The sequence below is a fragment of the Ctenocephalides felis genome, unplaced genomic scaffold (assembly GCF_003426905.1).
Source record: "Ctenocephalides felis isolate EL2017-DRISC unplaced genomic scaffold, ASM342690v1 CF-g0.4_SCAFFOLD_01886, whole genome shotgun sequence".
NCBI lineage: Eukaryota > Metazoa > Arthropoda > Insecta > Siphonaptera > Pulicidae > Ctenocephalides > Ctenocephalides felis.
This window is the reverse complement of record NW_020538040.1, coordinates 43,068,650-43,094,232: the sequence shown is the minus strand read 5'-3', so window position 1 is coordinate 43,094,232 and position 25,583 is coordinate 43,068,650. Positions and strand designations below refer to the sequence as shown.

Below are 25,583 nucleotides of genomic sequence, written 5' to 3'. Positions count from 1 at the left end.
AAAGTCCCCGTAGAATATTGGCAATGCGCACAATTTTCGTATACATTCAATTTTTGTTCGATCAGGAAATCTAACAAACACAAAATATGATTATTTTTTAGTTATTCTATAAACTATTGAGATGTATTTGAACTCAAAACTGAGTTCGCAAAATGTGATTTAAATGCATAAATGTTCATAACGAATAAGAAGTCAATTTAAACTAATTGTTACCTGATAAACTTGAACAATAAGAACAACAAGATAATATATAGCCTGGCACATAATTTTACTTTTAAAGAGCTTCAAAATACATTGTATCAAAACTAAAATTTTCAAATATTTTTGTTTTTCTAAAATGAATAAAATTTATAAATAAAACAATATTTAGCTGTCACTTTAAATATAGAAAACAAAACTTGTACAATATATGTAAACAAATGATATCTTAGAATATTTTTTACTAACAGCTAATTTTGTGAACTAACTTTTTATCTTTTTTAAAAAATGAATTTATATATTTTTTTAATTTTGTTATCAACTATTTTATTAATGAAGTGCAAAGGCCAAGAAAACTATCTCGATGATCGGAGCGAAAATAACGGTGAGATAATATTTGAGGAACATATTATAGACGTTGGTCATGATTTTTTAAATGAGAAATGCCAATTTCTTTAAACACTCAATCTTTAAAGCTCTAACACTCAATCCAGTTAAAAATGACATTAAATGCTTAAGCGAATTTTTATTTGCAGAAAATTCTGAACATTTCGGGTACCATTTCTACTTCAATAAGCTGAATCACCAGGACCAGAGTAAAGTCTATGCCAGCAACGAAAGGGAATGGTCGTTCGATAAAGTCTATGAGGCCTTCAAAGCATTATCAGATGTAAACATTTTTAACACACCTGAAGCTACAGATGAGCCTAATAAAGAAAAAGTTGAGTTGACAACTCCTAGTGTGGATAGATTAGAAGACCGAATAGATCACATTATTCAACTTCTTGAACGAAATCTTAGACATTCGAATTACAGTTTTACTCCTAACATCACGCAAAAAAAAACTGGAATCACAAGTCGTGATCAGTCAAATTTTGAATTACTTATTTCATATATGGAAGACCTATTTTCTTCTCATGATAAATTACAAAAAGAAGACGTTCAAATCAATGGAGAAAAAAATGATATTTACTCAACAGAGAAAGAATATTTGGAGTCCAAAAATGGTCATAATCAAGGTATAATTATTAGCGATCAATCTCCCGTGACACGACGTATCAAAGATACAAATCTTGCAAATACGTTTTTGCAAGATTTATTAAAAGAATTCTCAGCTAATAATAAGTTCGTGACAGACTTGGAAAGCCAAGCACAAGACTAGTCATATAGTTGACATTTATACTAAAATTTTAGTGGTAATAGTCAATCAAACCTCTCCAAATTCTACTGCAATGATTAAAAATTGACAATTGTATTCAGATAAGCATTTAAAATTATAGTCATAAATAGTATTATATCACTGGTGAATTAATTTTTTATTATCAATTATATTTAAAATTATCAATATATAGATTTCATAAAAAAGGCTTTAATTTTTTTTCATAAAATATAATTATTTATAAGAACTACAAATCCTAATTTGCTATAAATACAACTGAATTTAACGAATCGATTTTGATTAAAAAAAAGACTAGTGGTGTATGGCATCAGGCCTTAAGGCAAATTGCTGGAACTTCATGTAGCGTAACAAAATATTCGAGGAATATTAAATGTTTTCAAATAGATTATTATAAATTTTGTAATATCAGTTTTAATTTATATAATTCTATTCTATCTATTTATATATTCTATATAATTCTATTCTTTATAAGAATTATATAAACTGAATTACAAAGTTAAAATTATTCACTTAAAATATATAAGCAAGCTTAAGAACTTTAACCAGTATTAAAATTGAAACTAGCTGTAAGTGGAATTCTGTTTTAAGGCAATTATGGCATCATGCCTTAAGGCAAATTGCTGGAACTTCCCGTACCAAAAATTATTATTTTTTTTTAAAACGATTAACATTTTTGAAAAAAAATTTACTTCGAAAAAATAAGATTTTTGGAAATTACTTTTTTTTGAAAAAAAAATTTTTTTTTTTAAATTTTTTTTTAAAAAAAATTTTTTAAAAAAAAATTTTTTTTTGAAAAAAGAACTGTTTTCTTTATTTTGACATATTTTGGAAGATCTGAACTTGTTTTTCAAAGCAATCGTACTGCTTTAACTGCATAGAGATAAAATATAAAGCGCGTAAGCGCGGCGTCGCTGTCTAACGGGTAAACATTGATACGGAACCCATAGGAAAACAAACAAAATTTATACTTATTGTTAAAATCTCTATAAAATATCTGAAAATTTGATGTGCATATGTCTAATGATCATTTTTGACCGCCAAATGGCATTTTTTTTTACTTTTTTTGTTAGATCTCCGAAACCGCTAGACCTGCCTTCATGAAAATTTGATCAATTCTTTATATTGTCAATACAAGTAAAATGTTTTTTGAATTATTAAAATCGGACACTCCGTTCTCTTAAAAACTGAGTTACCGTTTTCGGCACTTTTTGCCCCGTATCTCCGGAACGGCTAGACCTGCCTTCGCCAAAAACTAATCAGCACGTCTCCTTATCAATACGATTCGAATGTTTTTTGAATTATTCAAATCGGTTGATCCGTGTTCCCGAAATCGTCGACGAAAATTTGTATCCGCACATACATACACACACGCACACACACACACACACACACACACACACACACACACACATACATCCATTTTTTCTAAGGTATGCCAAAATGTTCAGAAACCTCTGAAACGTAAAGATATATAAAAATTTTCATTTTCGATTTTTTTGCGATTACTATAACTTACCCTACGGGAAGTTAATTAGAATTATGTTTGATATACAAAAAAAAAATTGAAAAAAAAATTGAACTGAACTTTTTTTCCAAAAGCAATTATTTTGTCAACACAAGTAGAAAGTTTTTTGAATTATTAAAATCGCATGCTTGTTCTCTCAAAAACTGTCATTTTTTGTACATTTAGCTCGGTATCTTCGGAATGGCTGGACCTGCCTTTGCCAAAAACTAATGACCACTTCTCCCGATTATCATAAATTAATTGTTCTTTAGATTATTCAAATCGGATGCTCCGTTTTCTCAAAAACTCAATTTCTATATTTTGCATTCATTAATCTTTATCTCCGTAACGGCTTGACCTACCTTTGCCAAAAATTAATTAGCACGTTTTCCTATCGATAGGAATCGAATGTTGTTTAAACCATTCAAATCTGTTGATCCGTGCGCCCGAAAACGTAGACAAACTAATGCGTACATGCAAAACACACATTCATTTTTTCTGAGGTATGCCAAAATGTTCAGAAACCTTCAAAACATATAGAAATGCAAAAAAAATTATTTTCAATTTTCGGCCCATTACTATAACTACCCTACGGGAAGTTAAAAAGGTACCTAAAACTTACATTTTCGAACAAAGGCAGTAATATCCAATATTTAGGCATATTTTTCAAAAATTAAATCAGCATTCGAGCGCTTCGAAAATGTCTTCGTATGGGTACAAATCACGATATAATGAGTGTTCTTTCGATGAAGGTTCCTGAATATTATTTCGCACCCTGGAGGAAAATTATGAACGACATGTAACCACGCGATAAGCACGTTTTAAGTATTTATTTATTCATTTTGCACTCGAGTACAGCATAGTGTGTAAAAAAGTATGAAAGCCACTGCCTTGTTCGGAAATAATCATGTAATAGTAAGAAAATTAATTATTAATCGAATCAATTACCGTAGGTCAATTATTTATCAATTGTTCCATTTTAGTAGTTTTTCTATTACAAGCTTTGTTTTTTCAATCAGAGTCTGAAAATCGTTAATATATTATACTTTGGATTATAAGCTTTAGTAATTACAAAGCTTTAGTAAATACAAAATACAAGTTATATGTATGAGAAACTGGGTACGGTAGTGACAGTCGTCATAACAGCTATACAATACTAATTTTGAGCTAGGGTCCAAAGTGCGCAAAATTAAGTATGTTTGTTCCAACAAGTTTCCATCATTGTATTAGGTCAGCGTTCTGGGAGTATGGACGGTTGTGACACTCACTCTCTTCTTGTATAATTTGATTTTAAGCTAATCCATCGTATTTCAGGACAATAGATCAGTATTTCCTCGTAGACAAATGTTTAAATTATCATTTAATTTACTTTTTTTCTAGCTAACTGGTGAATTAATAAAATTATTGCTAAACAAAAAAAAACGTACCTAGTCTCCCTTATACAAAAACTTCAGTCAATGTGAAATTGCAAGCAAGGTTAATTATTAAATAAATATTTTATCCTGTCAAATATAGCGAGGTTAATTATGAAATAAGTATGTTATTCTGATGAAACACTGTGGTATGAATGGCAATAGGAAATCCCAAAAACTCAATTTCTATTTTCTACATTCTTTGCTCTTTATCTCCGTAACGGCTGGGCCTGCCTTTGCTAAAAACTAATTTTTTATTTATTGTTCTTTCAAACACAATCGGTAGTTTTCACAAATCGCAGATTACAATTGTTTACGTACTTTTACATATCTGTGAAATTGCATATATGAATTTAATAGGTTTTGTTCGCTAGAATTTCGGGGTAGTTTCATAAACTAATATTGTACAAATCATGAAGAAAATTGTTTTAATTGTTAATAAATAAACTTCCGCTTGATATCCGAAACTTGGACAACAAAAAATTTACATGCCACCTCAAATTTTTCAAAGAATTACGATGTTGCAAAATTTTCACAATTGGAGTACGATAGCTATTTTCTTGCTTAATCTTTATCTATGTAATCTGACCATTTAATTTCTTGCACAACCATTATTTTTCAGTTATTATATTTTTGTAAGTATTCAGTATTATTATTATTAATAAAATGATTTTTTCCATCAATCATTATCGCTAATTTTATTAGAAGGATACTTATGATAACATTGTGCGTTTGACGTTTGTGCGTTTTCAAGGTTAGGTTCTATATATAAAAGGCCTGACTGCACAGCAAATACATAGCATATTGACAGGTTTTAGTACCAAGAAAAAAGCGTAATATCAGACTATTTTACCGGCTCCTATATTGAATGTTCAAATGCTTATGTATTTATGTTACTTATTGTTAGTTATAGAATTTATTAAAACTCTCCTTCGATAATTCAGGTTGTTGGGTTGTAATTTAACCCGTGTAGCTGTGGACTGTATTAAACACTGATTTGTTTGTATATTATGTATTTGTTACAGTTCTTATTACAATCACTGATTTGTCACTAAGTTATAATTGAAGAAGATTTATTTATTGGTTATTTATTATACATGTTGTTAAGCGGACTTTACTTTTGAAAGTGAAAAACTAGTTCAATTTAAACACTCCGCTACCCCCTCTACCAGGGGTAGCAACCATTCCGTGTAAAGCTTAATGCCCTGAAGGTTGTCAGTTTCATGGAGAATATAATAAAACGAAAATACGTCCGAACAGCTTACTTTCAGCTTTTTTTATTTCAGAAGCAGCAACCTAATGCAACCAAAATGTATGATACATTATAAAATTATTTTACTTTATTGTTAGTTACTTATAATAAATAAGCTTGACAAAAACCTGCAATAATATTTATCATTATTGATTACGGATTGTTACGGATGAATAAACAAATAAATTTATAGTTCAAAAATGAAACGGCTCTATTAGACAAACATGTAGACTAAACATACCTGTTTCATGACTTTTTGACATACGACATAAAATACTTATATTCAATTATGAGACGGGCAATTAAGAATATTACGGTCAATATTCGTTAGTTGCTCAGAAATGTTAACTATTTTGTAAATCATCTGTTTGCACTATCCTATAAAAATTTGGCCAGTGCTTAAAGAATTAGCAAGCTCATAATTTTAAAAAAATAAGCGCGATGACTATCTCCGACTGCATAACTTACGCACCGCAGTAAATCATCTTGAATCAAACATAGAGATTATCCTCTTCGATGTTTCATGCAAGTATTTTATCCGCAAAAAATATGATTTATAATCAAGCGATTTATATTCACATCGGGTTGACATCAGAGCCGTACGTGAGCATATATAATATTGATCATGCTCAAGAATGTGCAAAATCATATAGAACGTTTTTTGAAATACTGCCTGAATTTTTTATAACGATTGCGATATTTTTTTAACATTTTTAGCTCGCGGTGTAATATCACGCTCATAAAACATATGTGTTAGCATTAAAGTGGGTTCAATATCGTAGAATTATATACCCATACATAGATACATATGTTTGCATACGTGTATATATATATATATATATATATATATATATATATATATTTATATGCTTACAGGGTAGGGCAAGGCACTAAGGTTCAATTTGACTGAGCAATGATATTGTGAAAACCGAACCAATCATATCACAACAAATAACACATATCAAGCAAACAACAATCCTACTATATTCAGTAAAACTCCCAGCTAATTCGTTATTGCAAAAATGTGTTTTTTTCTGTTTTTGAAAAATTTGTCAGCAGGTCTTTTTTACCCCATAAGCGGGGTGAAATAGGACGGTCAGGGAGCAAACAAGTGAATGTCTTATTTTCAATTTGTAAATTTAAAAAGAATTTTACGAAATAATAGCTACATTATTCAACCAATGCGAAATATAAATTTCATGGCTGCATTTTCACAGAGACAGCACTGTACATAACCTTGATCTAGTATCAAGTCGGAAACAATAATGAGCTGAGTTAGAATAACTATTTATTTAATGTATACCTTGTAAAATTGCTTTTATAAGTAATACAAAAGATATGACATCGAAAAGCGTATTAGATAGAAAAAAAACATTTTTACTTTAAAGAAAAAATGAGTTTCACTCCAACAATAATTATCCATAAATAACTATGAAAGTAGATAATTTTCAAGAAGATTTTTTTAATTTGTTTAATTTAGTTTTATAAGTTAAGAAAGTATATTATATTATAAATATTTGTATACATTGTATTTGCATTGTAAATGATTGTAAATAAGTTCATAGTTCAAAGTTTGCGCGTGTTGTGTCTTTAGTTATAGTTGAATTGAATTGGTTTAGTAAGTGGCCAATGTACTATTTTACAAAGCCAAATAAAAATAAATAAAAAATACTTTTTTAACTAAGTTTACCATTTTTGATTGCTTACAGTAGTTTACACCTTTGCAAGGTAAATGTTCGGTTGGTCCTTTTTACCTTACGTTAAATCAAAATCAACAATACATATTATAAAAAAATTAATTAGCGTATACTTAAAAATATATTATTAACTAACTAAACAACAGGGTTCAAACCAAAAAACTAACAACCAAAGAATAATACTTTTGTTATGGATTTTCAAACATTGGCGTTTATCTCCCGATAACAACATTGTAAAAATCAAGGTGATGACTGGTTATACATCTTTATCCCTCTACTTTCAAATATTGTTGTTAAAAAATTCTAAACTGTACTTGTTTTGGAGTTATCTGTGCTGATCCTTTATATCGGCAAATCTTTCAATCTGATACATTTTTGATTGAATACCGGGTAAGAGCCATCTACATTTCCAAACAAAAACCGATGTCAACAGCTTACCATCGAATCTGGAACATCTGATTGAAATCCCACTGTACCATTCAGTAAATAAAACCCAGTGAGTAAGTTCTAATGCTTCTCGTTTTGCTAATTTTATTTCAATATCATTTTATGCTACTTCATAATAGACATAAAGTTATATAAATCGATTTTTGCAATAAGCGAGAGTGTGAAACGATAAAAGCATTGTCGCCATGTACTGTTGATTGATTAAAATTAGTTCTGAGCAAAAGTTTCCTAATGTGCGCGAACTCGTCGATCGGATGCCGTTAATTCGCTAAAGTTGTTTTCTCGGTAACCGCCGAAGGCCATTTAATGTGTATTGTTTATTAGTTAGTTTGATTTGATTAACAATTTATGACTTGGAAGAAAAAATCGCAATTAAAGTTAATTATAGGTTCATGGTAAAATACAAGACAATACAAAATATTTTCACAGATTTACAATTGATTCTGCGTATTAATTGTCAATAATAATAATTTTTGGAGCGGAGGAATTTAGGAGCAAATTTTGATATTGTTTACTTCGTTGGTCTATGAACACTCGTTCATTGTCTGTAAATACTCTCTCTACAATATTTATCTCTATATGTCACTATTTGTCTCTCACCATATATACATTATTCATTTGTTATTTTATCCATATGTCATGCTATTTACGTCAACAATCTTATAAAAATGAATCGCAAACCGAGAAAAAATCGAATGATTGCCGGGAAAACCCTAAAAACAGCCCTTTTCTTTCTCCCATACAAACGTTAGTATTTTCATATTTTTGCCATCGGATACGGAATATTTACTCAAGTCAATGGAGCGTTTTGGGTCTACGTGCTCCAATTTGTATGAAATTTTGAAATTAGGTTTATCTTACTGTCAAGTTCAAAAGTGAAAATAATTTAGACTCCTTTGCCATTTCCCGGGGGTATGACAACCCTCTCAGTGGTGTAATTTCATTAATTTTTTTTCAAAATATCCGACGTTATTTCGATCGATAAAAAAACTAATAAGAAAAAAATGTTTTATAATGTTTTTCAAAAACGCAAATTCTCATCATTTTATTTAAAGCAGTTGTACATTTAAGATCCATATGGATGGATGTAAATACATTTAGGTATTATAGACTGTAGTGTAAAAAACATAATTTTTAACTAATTGGTAAATATCAGTATAGGTTATTAAAAAAAATGGGAACTTTTGAATTGTAAACATAAGCATAGGACAACGTCTGTCGAGTCATCGAGTATGTTATATTTTTAAATCAGTGCTATTTACATAGCATCAAAATATGTCTATAAAAGTTCGTACAAGTGCAAATTTTGCTCACAAAAACTTTTAAAAAAATGTATTTTAAGTTATAAGTTTAAAATTTGTAGTAATGAATTTAACTCACATAATTACTACTAATGTCCTAGGAATTTTTATTGTAGAAGAGCAAGGGGCGCGTTGTGACTGTTTTTTTTTTTTTTGAATTCCTCTACCTTTTTATATTTACACTAATAAAAGTGGAAAGTTGCTGTAACTATTCCTCTATCGAATCAAGTAAAAATCTATCCATAAATGTTGTTCATTATTTCACATTTTTTGAATTTCAAGGAAAAGTGCGGTATTACAGCTGATCCCGTATTTGGGGCTAGGTGTAACATCTGGATCAAGTAGTAACGACAAGAATACCTTTGATAAATTATTCTCTACTCATTTTTAAGAGAACTGATTAGTTTCTAAGTAATTTTTTTCAAACTATATAATGCAAATAAAATATATAATGTCTCCTGCAATATAAATCTTGATCATAATTCAACGTAAACTACAAGTAATATCATAACAAAAATAAAAGATGTAATGTCTTCTATAACACAATTTACATTTGCTCACATTTTACAAACTACATATTCCACTTAATATTCTTCACTTGAATATGTATGTAATTCTTGTTTTTTACAATGAGCCCCAAAGTTTTGTTCCAACTAACCCCGGTGTGATTTTTTTACATTAATCAAGATAACTATTTAAATAATTTAAAAATTATCAAAAGTTTGATATATAAAATTTAAAATTAGTTGTTAATAATAACACAACTGGGAATTTTATGCTGGTTCAATTTTTTATCGCATGTCAAGAATGACGGACCTGCACAGTTCTGTATACTGCGTCGGCCTGCGGGACAATAACTATGGCAATATTATGCAGTAGGGTTTATATGTGCAATACAGATTAAAAAATATTTTAATATCGTTTAAGATCCTATTGAAAAATGCCTATTACTAGATACCTCTGTTACAAATAGCTTCATGCGTATCTACAAAATTTTAATTGTTTGGTATACAAATATTTTGTTATGACCAGAACCAAAAATTGCTATGACAATTGTAGCTCTACCTAACAAAAAATTTTAACTAAATATCAATCGCAATTATTGCTCAATCAAAAATAACAAAAATAACTAACAAAATTATACCGAAACTGTTAATGGCAGTAATAGCTTTTCGGTAGAGCATCTACCTAAAAAAATATGGCTAAACTGTTCAATGGCAATTATAGCACCACTTAACAAAAGATTACAAGGGCCTTTATCATGCATCTAATCCAAAAATTATTAATATTATCTGAATAAAAATATCAGCGGAAATTGAATGTATCTAATCAATCAAAATGAGCAAGTGAGATGGACAGTCAAGAAGACAACACGGATGATGGAAGAGTACGGTAGAAAAAAACGAGCATACATATCAAATGGATTGTTGATCACAATGTATTTAACCAGATTTCTTGCCGGTTGACTTACCGTAGAGGAAAAAAATCAATTATATACACTTATACTATCGTTACTCTACTGCTGATTATTATAGATGACAGCAAAAGTAATAGAAAGTCGATCTAAGGCAGAAGAAGAAGCACTAACTGATATGGGATAATAGATCTGAGAAAAATCCATATGTAACAAAAGTTGTCTATGAACTTAATAAATATAATGTTATTTATGGTAAGAAATAAACGTCATATAATACGTAAATGTGTCATTTTACTTGGTCACCTAGTCTTTTGTGATAAGGTAGAGCGAGGCTTAAAAAACCGCAGGTAAAAATGTTTATCAAATGTCCCAAAAACAAGTAAAGTTGCAAATTTTTTTAACGACAATATTTGAAAGTAGAGGGAGAAAGATTTATAACCAGATATCACTTTGATTCTTATGACATTGCTATCGGGGGATAAACGGCAATGTTGCAAAACTCATTATAAATCTATTTTCTTTCGTTGTTAGTTTTTTTTTGGTTGTGAACACTGTCGTTTAGTTTTTGAGTCCTTAATTTAATTTTTAAGTAAATGTCATTTAATTGTCTTATAGTGTGTATTGTTAATTGTAAGTCGAATCTAATTTTTTTATGACCTTTATAAAAGCTTACACGTGGGTGGGATGTAAAGGAGCAACTGAACCTTTAGCCTGGCTAAGGTGTAACCAATCAAAAATAGTAAACAAAAAAGTGATATAGTAAAAAATAACAATTTTATAATTAATAATTCAAATAAATATTTATTCCAAATCTGCTGCTGAATACTTCTGACAAAATACCAGAGCATGGTTATATACAGTTTTATCTGTATAAAAAATGTATTCTTGAAATTTATATTTAGCTTTGGTTGAATGATGTATCATTTCTTAAATTGCTTTAAAATTAAAAATAAGAATAAGACTTGTTTGCTTCCTGACCTCCCCATTTTAACTCGCCTATGGGGTAAAAAGTATCGTGTAATAAATTTTTGAAAAACTTTTTGAACATAGTCAGATAGTTGTTTGTTTGATATGTGTTATTTGTTGTGGCATAATTGTTTTTTTTAGAATATACCTACTACAAATTCAAATTGGATCTACCCTAAATAGAAAATTAGTAACAAGTATTGAAATCAAATAGAAGTTGATATTATTGATAAACAATTTTTTCAATGATAACAATTTTTTTCAATTATATATTCTAACAGCAATAAATTAGGGGTTCTATAAACTTTTGTGATGAGTTACTAACTACATAGATTTATTATAAGAAATCGATACAGATGTCTCATCTCTACGTGAGATATATATTACAATATATGTATTAGTGAGAAATTATCATTAATGCAGCAATGCCGAATCAGGTTTCTTATCACTTAGAATCAAATTGTTATGTACACATATTTTGAAGTAAAAACCGATGTCACTACTACTTGACCTAACGCTACTCGAATCAGGATCGAACCCGGGACCTCTGTCTCAGGTCCAGTCGTTATAACTATTTATATACAAGCAAGCCCAATTAATAAAAATAAAACTTTTTTTGAAACTACTCTTTCAAATGAATAATATAATTACTTATAAAAATTTTAACAAAATCAAAGATGGTAATGATAATACTATAAAATAACCGCTTTTACTGAAAAATGTGATTATAAGTATAAAGTAAATTGACGTCAATATCTTACACATACCACGCAAAAAGCACAGAATAAAAAAATCAGCTTCATTTAAAGATCAGAAAGTTTACATCGACTCATTCTTATTCAAAATTTATTTTATGATCAAAAATGCACACATGTGAGAACGTTAAGTTGATACATTTTTATATTTTTTTTACCAACAATTTGCCAGCTTTATAGTCAATAACTTTATAAATCCCCAAGTAAGAAATCTAAAGTCTATCAGATTTGCATAATGTTTTCCTGCAATGGCAGTGCAAATAATTCAAAGTTTTTGCGATTGCGAGAACGCGGTGTGTCCAGTCCCTAAGACAGTTCTCAAAGCGATCAATCACTTATCAAAAAAGTGTATTGAAAATTATGCAACAGATCAACAAACAGATAATCTTGAGCAACAAGAATATCGTGGAGTTGTGGACATATCATTGCTACTTGTATAATACATATATATTGGTACGTTTGTACAGAACGTAGAATTAGAAACAGTAGCCAATTATACAAAATGCCCCATGGCAGTTTTGTTCTTGAGAGCCGCTCCATCGATGGGCGACTAATGACTTATGCAATATTGTGGACGCCGGACCAAGAAAAGAAATTATCTATGCATGCAAATGACATGGATACATTTCAGTAAGATACAGTGGAAAATTTAATTGATACTCCAGAACAAAAAAACATTTTTTAGATAGATTGCTCAATGGTTATTACATTTGAATCAATGAATAAGATTTTTAGAAGAAACTGAAATGCAGCTATTTCTTTTTTCTTTTAACTATAGATTTTAAGATTCTCAAGTGGGGTAAGTTAGTACCCCTCCAAAAATTGAAAATGATAATTTTTGCTTATCTTTACGTTTCAGAGGTTCCTGAACATTTTCGCACACCTTAGAAAATGTATGAATGTGTTCGGAAACACGGATCAACCGATTTGAATGATTGAAAGTACATTCAGTTTCCATTGATAGGCAGGTGTGCTGATTAGTTTTTAGCAAAGACAGGTCCAGCCGTTTTGGAGATACAAAGCAAAAAGTGCACCGGGCATGATTAGAATGATTAAAAAAATATTCGGTTCGTATTGATTGAGGTCGTGCTGATTAGTTTTTTGCAAAGGCATTTGTGTTGACAGTGCGAAGAAATTATTAGTTTATTAGCCGGACAGGACAGTAAACATATTGCTATTTCTTTTGAGAATCGGCGTAATTTGTTCTAATTATTTAATTTTGTTCTGTATGAGTGCTAAGAGTCACTACATACCCCCATTTTTCGTATTTCTTGGTCAAAAAATGAAAATCTTATGATGAATGTTCCAGCTGAGAGCATCGGTGTGGCCCAGCCAAAAGGATGAATAAATAGTGATTTTTTGTATTATCTAAGAATATTCGTCAAACACACATGTGCAGACACTCCAGAGTATGGAGATGGCTACATATATGTTCAATGGTGGTTATTTTGAAATGTCCGGTACTAGGTGCCACTTCGTAAAATCACATTTTTTGTTACCAAAGTTTGATTGATAGTTTTAATTATGGTTTAGCAAAGATTGCGTTTTTGTTAATTTAGTTTGATTTCTAACTTTGTTATCTAACATAAGTCATAATTTAATAAACATTTCGTAAAATATTTGTTGATTTATTTATAAATAACCTAAGATGTCCGGCACTCGGGGACTTCCCCCTACTCCATAAAACTCCATTCAAGTACTACATTTTGCAAAAAGAACTCACTTAAATGAACTTAGATAGTAAAGAAAATTTTAGCCCAGAATATACTTGAAAGGAACTTCGTGTATTTGTTATTTCGTTTATGTAATTTATATCAGAGTTGTGATTTCAAAGAATTCCATTTAAAAAACTTTAATAATGTAAAAAATAACTACTGCTTATACTCATTAGAAGTTATGTTAAGAACCTGATCATTTTTTGTAACTATTCACGATAATTTAATTAAAGAAAATGTTGGTTCAATACAGTCCTCCGCCTTTAAATTTTCGAGCACAGTCGATGTTAAAAGTTTATTCATATTCGATTGCAAAACATGAAAAAGCACTCTGACATTGGAATATAATTACGATTTAAATAACGCAAGGATGTGTATTTGATTGATTTGTTATCTGTATAAAGTTGTTTATTATATCTCTCTATATTATGATTGCCTCGCCATGCATATTTATGAATCGATTTTGTTCGTCACTTGGAACTGCGTCATATACGAGTATATGTAAAAGTGGAAAGGATTAAAGGTGTCTCGTTGAAATTGTTTTATGATATAAAAGCCATACGCGTGCAAAAAATTGAATTTATATTTGCATTCAGTTTCATTAGAACAGACGTGAGTCATTGAGATTGCTTGGTTTTTATATTACCAACTGTGTTGGATTTCTCAGGGAAATCACACAGGCATTAGCTTGCAAGTTTTTAGAAAAATATAAGATTACGGTATTTTATCATAAAGTGATTGTATTTTATATAAATAGTATTTACACGCACGTATATAAAAACAGAAATAATTATTATGATAGAACAGTAAAACTCCCAGCTAATTCATCATTGTAGAAATGTGTTTTTTCGCTGGGTGTTAAAAATTCGTCACCTAGTCCTTTTTACACCATAGACGGAGTAAAGTGGAACGGCCAGAGCGAAAACACGTACAATGTTCTATTTTTAATTATAAAAGGATTATATTAAATTGTAGCTATATTATTCAACCGATGCAAAATATAAATTTAATAGATTATAGAGATAACACTATATATGACCTTGCTCTGGTATTTCATCTGATATATTCATCAACAAGGCTGAAAAAACTATTTTTTTATTTTTGTAAAATTGTTTTTTTTTTTAACTTATTCAACATTTTTGGTTACTACTTTTTATTGTTTACATCTTTGCCAGGGTAAAGCTTCAGTAATTCCTTTTTACTCTACCCATGCACCTGTAAGCTTTCATAGAGGTTTCATAAAAAATCCATTGAATCTAACATAAAATTAACAATATACATTATAAAACGCATAAATAACGTATACTTGAAAATTATATTAAGGTCTCTTAAACTAAACAACAGTGCTCACAACCAAAAATAACAAACGATAGAAAATTCTTTTATTATGTATTTTCAAACAATGCCGTTTATCTCCCGATAGCAACGTCGAAAGAATCAAGGTGATAACAGGTTATACCTATTTTTCCCTCTACTTTCAAATAAAGTTGTTAAATTTGTTTTAACTTTACGTGTTTTTCAAATATCAGTGATATATCTTTTAAATTTTTTAATGACTATGCAAGCAAGCTATCTGGTTCAGATTATTTTAAAATGTGGTTGAGGTAAACAAAATCTTTATATATTAAAAAAACAAATGTATCTAAATGTGGTTGAGGTAAACAAAATCTTTATATATTAAAAAAACAAAATGTATCTAAATAAAAAATATTAGAACATGTACCGATTGCCATAAAAATTTGAGAATGAAAGACCGAACTTTGAGCACATAGTAAAAAAATAAAAACAATACTTATTATACATACAATAATGATCGTTGTACATGGATATAAAATATCTTCAACTACATTCTAGTTATGATAAATAATAATTATAGTGGCAATACGATATAATAGTGCAAATAAAAAAAACTGACATCATATCATCATTGCGGTTTTATGAAGAATTACAGAAAGTAATTGCTTAATTGGAATGCTCTCATAAGAAACGCACTGAAATGGCGCCATTGTATTTTTATAATAAAGTAATTTTAGAGATTAAAAATTGAAAGTAAATTATTATTTGTATGATAATGATAATAATAAAAATTGCTATCAATTTAATTATAACATGTTCTTCCATCCACATAGATACAAACGTACAATAGTGCTGTTTGAGTTCTTCTTGTATATGATTTACGGTTTTGAAATTTTTAATTAAAAAAAAGAAAATATTTTTTCACTTATTTTCTTTAACGTTTCGGAGACATGGAATGTCTCCTTCTTCAGAGACATTTAAAAACAAAAAAAAATACATAGAGAATTTTGATGAAAAACTATTAACTAGGGTGAACATGTATTTTCAATAGTAGTGTTTGGTATGTTTTGATGTTCGCTGAGTGTTTGATTCTAAAAATGTTTAAAAGTAATAAGTTTTTTTTTTCAATTTTTAAATAATTAAATAATTGTATAAATTATTAGTAATCTGTTTTTCATTTATTACCACGTGTGTAAATACATATTATGCCAAGTCTTTCCAACCTACGCAAACTGACAACAAATTTATCGCACGCGTTTAAAAATGTAAAATATATAAATTTACTCACACGGCAACGTGTAAATACTAATGTAATTTCATAGAAGCGATTACGCGTGATTACAGAATTCCCAACATGAGTAATTATCCTATATAAAGCGAATAAAAATGAATTTCATATGAAAATTATGCTTAAACTTCACAAAAAACGCTATATATATATATATATATATATATATATATATATATAATTAAAGCAGTAAAGTGAAACAGATTATATCATAGTTATCATAGTCTTGAGTAAAAAGCTAAGTACCATAAAGCAATAGTAAAATTATTTATTATATATAAAATTGAATTATTTAATATAAATGCTTTTTAGATCACATTCTAAATGTTCCAGACAACTGAACTAAAACATTTAAGTACATCCAGAAAAAATTATCAATAATCATCAATTATTATCAAAAAATTATCAATTCATATATTTTCGAGATAATTGTCTTATATTATATATTTTTATAGTTGCCTTATAGTATATATTTTTTAATTTTAATAGGCAATCCTGTAGCTCGAGTAGCAGAGCGCTTGTTCAGATTTACGCAATATAAGCCAGTATTGTAGTACATATTTACATATGCTATTTTTTTAGTAATAGCTACGGAAACATGTTTATTGGATTGGTAATAACTAATAATAACAAAAATATTTGTGTAAATCAAGTGATGTACATTAAATTGTAGAAATTAGTTAATTATGCAAAATAGCTTAATTTCTTTTTTTTTTTAAAAACTGTTATATATACGTGTTTTCTATGCAAAACATAATTCACAATTTTACTCAAAAACACTAATTTCAATGCACTTTTGTACTGTTTAATAAAGCGCCTCATACTCCCTCAACACCGTTTACGTCTGTCTAATTATAAAATCCATCGGCGTTTTAATGAAAAAAAAACTTATCGCCAGCTCTACAAAATTATATATTATTAACAATAACATTTAATTTGTATCGATGTAAGAGAATAGTAACAACTTTACTAAAAGCTTTCGAAATTTTTGTTTTTGTGACTTACGCGGTACGACTTCTATAGTTGATATGATTTACATACTTGAAATACTATTCAAGTTGATCTTCGATAATGAAATTACATTTAAAGTATATTGGCATAGTTTGTTAAGAATCTTTAGAAAAATTTACATTACTAAAGTTTCACAGAAAATAAAATTACAGAAGTTAAAATCTTTCTAAAATATTCATCTGATACACGAGTATACCAAGGCAAGGTAAATGATATCTTGAGCATAATGACAAAATGTTGAAGAAGGTGTGAAAATACTCAAAAAAGTACTACTAAAATAATGTAGCAAGGATCATGAAAATCCAAAATAAAAATGTTTGCATATCTTTACGTTTTAGAGGCTTCTGAACATTTCGGCATATAGGAATAAGTGGTGATTAGATTTTGGCAAAGACAGGCACAGCCGTTTTAGAGATACGGTGCTAAATGTGCATAAAATATAGTTTTTGAGAAAACAAAGCATTCGATTTAAATGATTCGAAATTTAAAACATATTGCTTGTATGTAGTATTAACGAAACGTTTGTTTTTGGAGGAAGCAAAAACATTTTTTTTATAATTATTATTATTTTTTTTTAATATTCAAAAAAAATTTCTGAACATCGAAAATAATTCAGATTTCAATTTTAATTTCAGATAAAATTTTAAACTCACTTATTTACTTCAAATGAGCTGTTTTAACTTTGCAATTCATATGAACATATAATTCTTAGATATATGAGATAAGATCTAAATCTGCATTTTAAATCCCCTTCATTGGTTTGTTTATTTACATTACATGTGAACATCATCTCGGACAATTTATAAACTCTTATATTTTGTCTGCAATATACGAATAATAAAAGTTACAGTATTTGTATTAATATATAAGAAATCATTTAATATGTTCCAGCAATTTGCAATAAGGCCATACGCCACTAGTATACTTTTTCATTCATTATGGAATTGATTTCAGACTTCATGATACTTCTAATTAATGAACAAAACAAAAGAAAATTTGAAACCACAACACTGCATGTGTGATACACAACAAATTGCCTTCACGGATACACGAAAATAAATCTGCTAATTATTAAATTAGTCAATAAAATTGAAAAGAATCCATATGTAATGTTTATGTCTTTTATTTAGCATCGTGCCGTTTCGTTATGAGAAACAAATGCCCTTTGAACGCCTATAAGAACATTATATTTGACTCAGGGCCGTATGTCTGACGCCTGCAATAAATGAAAAGGTAAAAAATTAGGTCAGTGCTTATAGAATATGGGATTTTTATTGCAAATATGATATATTCAGAAGGTAATAGAATATTAATAAACGTAGGTACGGTGTATGAGTGTTATCTATCTTGGCACTTAGATGTTACTTACGTCATCGTTTGAGAGATGTTAAGTTATTGGTAAGGACGTCTGTTCTATTGCAAATATTAATGAATGTGAGAGCTATACATTTATACATATTCATTTGCTTATATACATATATATTAATGTATTTACAAATATATGGTAAGAATCAATTCACACAGCAATGTACATAGAGAATTTTATGAATGGTTTTTGTATGAGCAGAAAAGCAATTACTATTTGAATAGATCTTGTGAAGACAGAAATGCATTTATTTCATTACGCATTTATGAGCTCGAATAGATTAAATATATATATATATATATATATATATATATATATATATATATATATTAGGGTGGTCCTTAATATGGACATTTTCGAATTTCCTTGCTCCCAAGGGTTCAAATGGTTCCAAATTGATAAAAAACAATTCTCTGAAAGTTTTAGCTCCTAATATTAACTTTTAGATGCGCAATTGAATCAAAGCTTCGTATGGAAATAGCATGAAAAAAATTTAAAATTGTTTTTTTATATATAACTTAGCGATAATTAAATTAAAAGTGACAATTCATGCCAGCTTTTATTAAAAATCCGACGCTCTGCAAAACAGGTTTTTTATAATTTTTTTTTTTGTAGAGCGTCGAATTTTGAATAAAACTCATTCATTTATTTGCTAAATTTATGTCTAAAAAACATTTTTAAAATTTTTGAAAATTTTTCCATGCTATTTCCATACAAAAATTTGATCTATGTGCACTATCTAAAAGACAATATTAAGAGCTAAAACTTGACAGAGAACCACATCACAACACTTAACACGTATCAAACAAACAACTACCGAACTATGTTCAGTAAAATTCTGAGTTCATTCATAATTATAGAAACGTGTTTTTTACTATTTTTCTTTAAATTTGTCATCTGTCCCTTTTTACCCCATAAGCAAGGTAAAATGATGCATCCAAGCGGCGTCTTATTTTTAACTTAAAGGGATTTTACGAAATATTATCTACATTGTTCAAGCAATGCAAAATTTAAATTTAATGGTACAGTTTTACAAAGAAAACACTGTATACAACCCTGATCTGGTATTTTGTTAGAAGTACTCATCAACAGAGTTGGAATAATTGTTTATTTAATTTATCTTTCGTAAATTGCTTTTTTACCTAAATTTACTATTTTATTCACATTCTTTTTATTGTTTACACACTGCCAAGGTAAAAGTTCAGTTGTTCCTTTTTACCCCATCCACGTGTGAAGCTTCTATATAGGTTGTATGTATAAAACGTTGAATATAAATTAAAATTAACCATGCATCTTATAAAGCAATATAGTAACGTATATTTAACAATTATATTAATGTATCGTACACTAAACAACAGTGCTCAAAACAAAAAAACTAACGACGAAAGAAAATACATTTGTTATGTATTTTCAAAGATTACCGATTATCTTCTAATAGTGATGTAGTATTAATTAAGGTAATGTCTGGTTATACATTTTTCCCTCTACTTTCAATTATTGTTGTTAAAAAAAATTTAGCTGCGGATCTTTTTACCCACAGACCTTGAAGCCCTCCTTTTCTCTAAGCCGGTGCATCAAATGCTGATATATATACTTGTGTGGATTATTTAATAAAAATTTTCATTATATTTTTTTCCAAAATAGTGAATCCGGCCCCGACATGCGTGCGTCGTTAGTGCGAATTGTTAAGGTCACCGTTTTATTTCTTCAACAACGCGTTGCTGCAATAAATATTTTTCTTCTTTGTGCTTTTGCGATAGCTTTCTTAATATTAACTTTTATCATAAATTGTGAAATTACAAAAAAGGATTTGGTCTGACGTAACAGAAACCAAAGTTTCTGAAAAAGCATGCTGAGCGGCTTGAAAATGCCTACAACATTACGAAACAGTTTATATGGCTCTTAAGTTAATAAGTTACAATGTGTAGACACCATAGATGCTAAAAGCTTTTTGTAATTCGCTGTTGATTACATCTAATGCCGCAAAATACAAGCATATGTATTAATCACTAATTAAATTGATCAGTAAATTCAGTTTGTTTAATGTTTTGCATTTCTTCATCACATTAGAATCAATTTGCTTTTCATACTGGGAATTAGAATGCTTACTTGTTAGTTAGAAGCAAAAATATATTTGAAGATTTAACTTTTTGAGTACAAAGCACAAGAGAAAATTAATAAGTATGTTTTATGTTTTAAGAATTTCATTAAGGATATCATCATTGTTGTAAGTAATTCAGTTTAAAACACATATATTTTTCATTTATGGGAAAGTCCCCGAGTGGCGGACACCTAAGGTTATTTATAAATAAATAAAAAAATATTTTACGAAATGTATATTTAATTATGACTTATGTTAGATAACAAAGTTCGAAATCAAACTAAAATAACAAAAACGCAAACTTTGCTAAAAAATAATAAGTATTATCAATCAAACTTTGGTAACAAAAAGTATGATTTTAAAAAGTGGCACCTAGTACCGGACATTTCAAAACAACCTGCATTGAACACATATGTTCTATCATGTCCACACTGTGGAATATCTGTACAAGTGTGTTTGACGAATATTCTTAAATATTGCAAAAAAAGGTCACTATTCATCCACCCTTTTGGCTGGGCAACATCGATGCTCTCAGCTGGAGCATTCATCATAAGCTTTTCATTCTGTGACTAGGAAATACGAAAAATGGGAGTATGTAGTGACCGTTAGCACTCATAAACAACAAAATTAAATAATTAGAATAAATTACGTCAATTCTCACAATAAATATCAGTATGTTTACTTTCCGGCGCTAAAGGACGACTTAGTGTCCGGTGCTGAAGGACAGATATTATCGTTCATTTGGTGGTACCTACTGAAATTGTTTAAAATATCTAATAATATTCTACCATTTTACGGAAAACAATCAAGTACTACTTTTATCTTTGAACGCCACTCAAATGTAAATGCATAAATATACTAGAATAACTTCCATTTATATTTAGGTGACTCCGTGATTTCGCGCATTTTGGTGCACGTACACCCGCACACATATTTTTTCAGTTAGAAACGAATCAGTATGTCTCGTAATGTCGAGATTTTTAAAGATAAATTTAACATGTTGGATTTTTTGGCAAAAACAAATTTGTTCTTAGATAAGTAAATAATGCTTTTCTATCAAAAATCATAATCCACGTGGTAGAAGATCTTATTATTAAAAAGTATGTGCGGTGTAGACTAAACGAAAAATGTTCAAATTTTTTATAATCGTAAAATGTTTTACATTTAGTTTACGAAATGTAATGTAATTACGAAAGAGTGGAATATTTGAAGTAGATCAGCTATATAAGCAACTCTTTATAGCAGATGTTAAAATATTTTCCATCGCTCTCAAAAAATCCGCGTGGTAGAAGATCCTTTTATTACAAAGTATATGCGGTGTTGACTAACAAAGGAAAAATGCTCAAATTTTCCCATAATCAGAAAATATGTTACATTTAGTTTACGAGATGTTATACTACAAGATTGGAATATTTAAAGTAGATCAGTTATATAAGCCATTCATAGCAGATGTTAAAATATTTTCCATCGCTCTCAAAAAATTCTGTCACTTATTTCGGATACGGCATAAATAACAACCTTTCATCGCGTATTAGTTCTCCGTAAGAATTTCTAAAACCGCAATTTAACTAAACCCGCCATTACCTACATGCTGTTAGTAGGTATATGTTATAAGCAAATTATGGTATTTCTTCGAAATAACGTCTGTGAATCACGATTCGTGGCATAATACGCTATATGACCTGCTGTTGTATCGCTCATTATCGAAACGGCACGAAACTCTTGTATTAATTGATGTGTTTCCGGCATTCGTGAGTCTCCATATGGCCAAGGAGGAAAATTCTGATCGACAACGTATCACGATATAGGAGAATTTCTTCGGATACCTCGAGATGGATTTATGATTTATAGTATGCACAGAGAAAGATATTACAACGGCGATATCGACAGAAAGCGTTAATTGAAAATAAATAAAGATTATGTCGATTGTATTTCATCATGTACTGCTATGGCAAATAATCCTTTATGCACCTTTCTACCATTAATAATTGCAGTGTTATCGAACAACTGACATAGCAGCAAATGCGTTAAATGTTTCATGTGAAATAAATGAAAGGAAGAGTACTCGATTTTTTTCCTCAAATCGGTTTGACTTAAGCTCAATATTTGATTATTAAATAGAATATAATAATAATTATTAGAACAATAGAAAAAATAGTATTATAGTAGGGTAGTGCACAAAGGTCCAATCTGACTATTGGTATTATAATGTGAAAACCCTATCATCTACATCACAATACATAACACATATCAAACCATGTTCAGTACAGCTAATTCAACATTTAAAAAAAATTTTTTTTGCAATTGTTATAAAATTTGTCATCTGTCCCTTTTTATATAGGCAGGGTAAAAAAACACAGCCAAGAGGCGAAACAATCCAATATTTTAATTTTAAATTTAAAGGGGTTTTACGGAATAATAGCCACATTATTTGGTTAATCTATGTGGTTTATTTCCTAGGTTTAAAAAAAAATAAAAAAATTAGAATCTAAATATATAATCTTGAAAATAATGAACAAAAATCTGTATCAACTATTACTACTATTATAAATCTTTCTTAGGTAGATATTTCTGCTTTACTCAACATGATCAGATACAATATTTCTTGAAATACAATTATTACAAATAAGGTATATACATCTTCTGTTTCAAGGGCTTACTATTGTCTTATTGTTCAAAAAGTGTGCACTTTAAAAAGATATTCAAGTATCGTAAACTAAAGAACAGTGCTCAAAACCAAAAAACTAACAAAGAATAAAGTACTTTCCAAGATTTAATGCGATGGCTGATTATAGCCCTTACAAATTTCAAACTTTACTTGTTTTTGAGATAATGGTGGTGAACCTTTTTACCCGCTGACCTTTCAGCTCCGCCCTGTTTTTGAAAGTAAATAATAAAATCAGTAAACTTCAAGTCAAACTTGTGTAATAAGCGTGAACTAAGCGTTGAACTGTTATTTATAACAAAATGATAGTTTTTATAATGTAGTAATTGAGAAATTAGTCTGAATTTAATAAAAGATGACCGTTTTGTGGTTTTGGTAATTATAGTAGTAAAATATAGCCTGATAATGATTGGAGTTCATTAGATTTTTATATTATTATTATTATTATTTGGGTCTCGAACATTGTTGCAATTACAAGTTCTTTGGCAAAAATATCTTAATTTTATCTACAGTTTTGTTAAACAATTCATATTATTTATAGAATAAAGGAAAAATCATGGCCAATAACAAGTTCGTGTCTGATGTGCTATGTACATATCTAATAATGTAAGATACCAATTTCAATATCCACTGATGATGGCATTAAATTGTAAATCAAAACGTTTGGGAATTAAAGATTAATTTATGAATTATTTCCTTTTTTATGCATCGCCCTAAAAGAACTTATGCATAAATTTATATACATTTATATAAATTTATAATTTATATATATATATATATATATATATATATATATATATATATATAGGGTGGTCCTTAATATAGACATTTTTGAATTTTCTTGCTCCCAAGGGCTCAAATGGTTCCAAATTGATAAAAAACAATTCTCTGAAAGTTTTGGCTCTTAATATTAACTTTTTGATAGTGCGCAATTTAATCAAACTTTGTATGGAAATAGCATGAATTTTTTTTTTTAAATTAAAAAAAAGGTATAACTTAGCGACAAATTTTGAATAAAACTCATTTATAGTTCGCTAAATTATATCTACCTTTTTAAAATTTTTGAAATTTTTTTATGCTATTTTCATACAAAACTTTTATTGAATTGTGCACTATCTAAAAAACCATATTAAGAGCTAAAGCTTCGAGAGAATTGTTTTTTATCAATTTGGAACAATTTGAGCTCTTGAGAGCAAGGAAATTCGAAAATGTCTATTATAAGAACCACCCTAATATACACACACACACCGACACCGGATGTATATATATATATATATATATATATATATATATATAATGTAATATGATAAAATCCTACCTTTCAACATGCTGCATCCCTTCTACCAATTCCGAAAGCACCAGGACCGTCGCTCCCGTCTGCTGCGGATAATGCAGACCTCCTTGCACCACCACCGACACCGGAGTACCATCAGAAGTGTGCATAAGACTTCCATCTATCGGAGTTACCAATTCACCTGCGCCGCTTTGTGAGTAAATCTCCAAGGCTTTCTGATCAGCCGTCGTCGTATATATGACGGTTTGTTTACCGTCTTCGTAAATTAAATCAATCTGAGGCTGCGGCTGCTTCTCTTCATACCCGTCCCCGGGCGAGGCGTGCTGCTGATATATTTGACCCGGTGAGAGAGGCCGATCGGAGTAATAAATTTGACGCTCCTGATAGATCTCCTGATTTTTCTGAGACTCCTCAAAATCTTTCTGCAGCTCCATGACGTTGACCGGAGTCATGGTCGCGAGCATGGCCGGTGGCGAATCCGGGGAAGGCTCATGCTGATTCAAATCTTCGGACGATGGAATTTTTGGGGACAAGGGCGGCGGAGAGATCGAATCTCTCATAGTCGCATCTTGTGGCGATAACATTGACGGAGAAGACATTTTAATATAATATATTTATAAAGTCACTATTCTGACAAATCACTTATTCACTTCACTATATATTTATCTCTGAGATTGCACGATGGCTGTTTTGAATAAAACACGGACTTATTTTTAGC

The 25,583-nt window shown here is 29.3% G+C and overlaps 1 protein-coding gene across 1 annotated transcript in view; it reads right to left on the bottom strand.

Moving 5' to 3' along the window:
- The window catches only part of LOC113376531 (protein grainyhead), a 461,786-nt gene extending 436,797 nt beyond the window's left edge, over positions 1-24,989 (bottom strand). Inside the window, exon 1 of the mRNA XM_026616482.1 lies at positions 24,890-24,989. Coding sequence (XP_026472267.1) covers positions 24,890-24,906 — 17 coding nt within the window. The 5' untranslated portion in view covers positions 24,907-24,989. The remainder of the gene's footprint in view (positions 1-24,889) is intronic.
- Between the last annotated feature and the right edge of the window lie 594 nt (positions 24,990-25,583).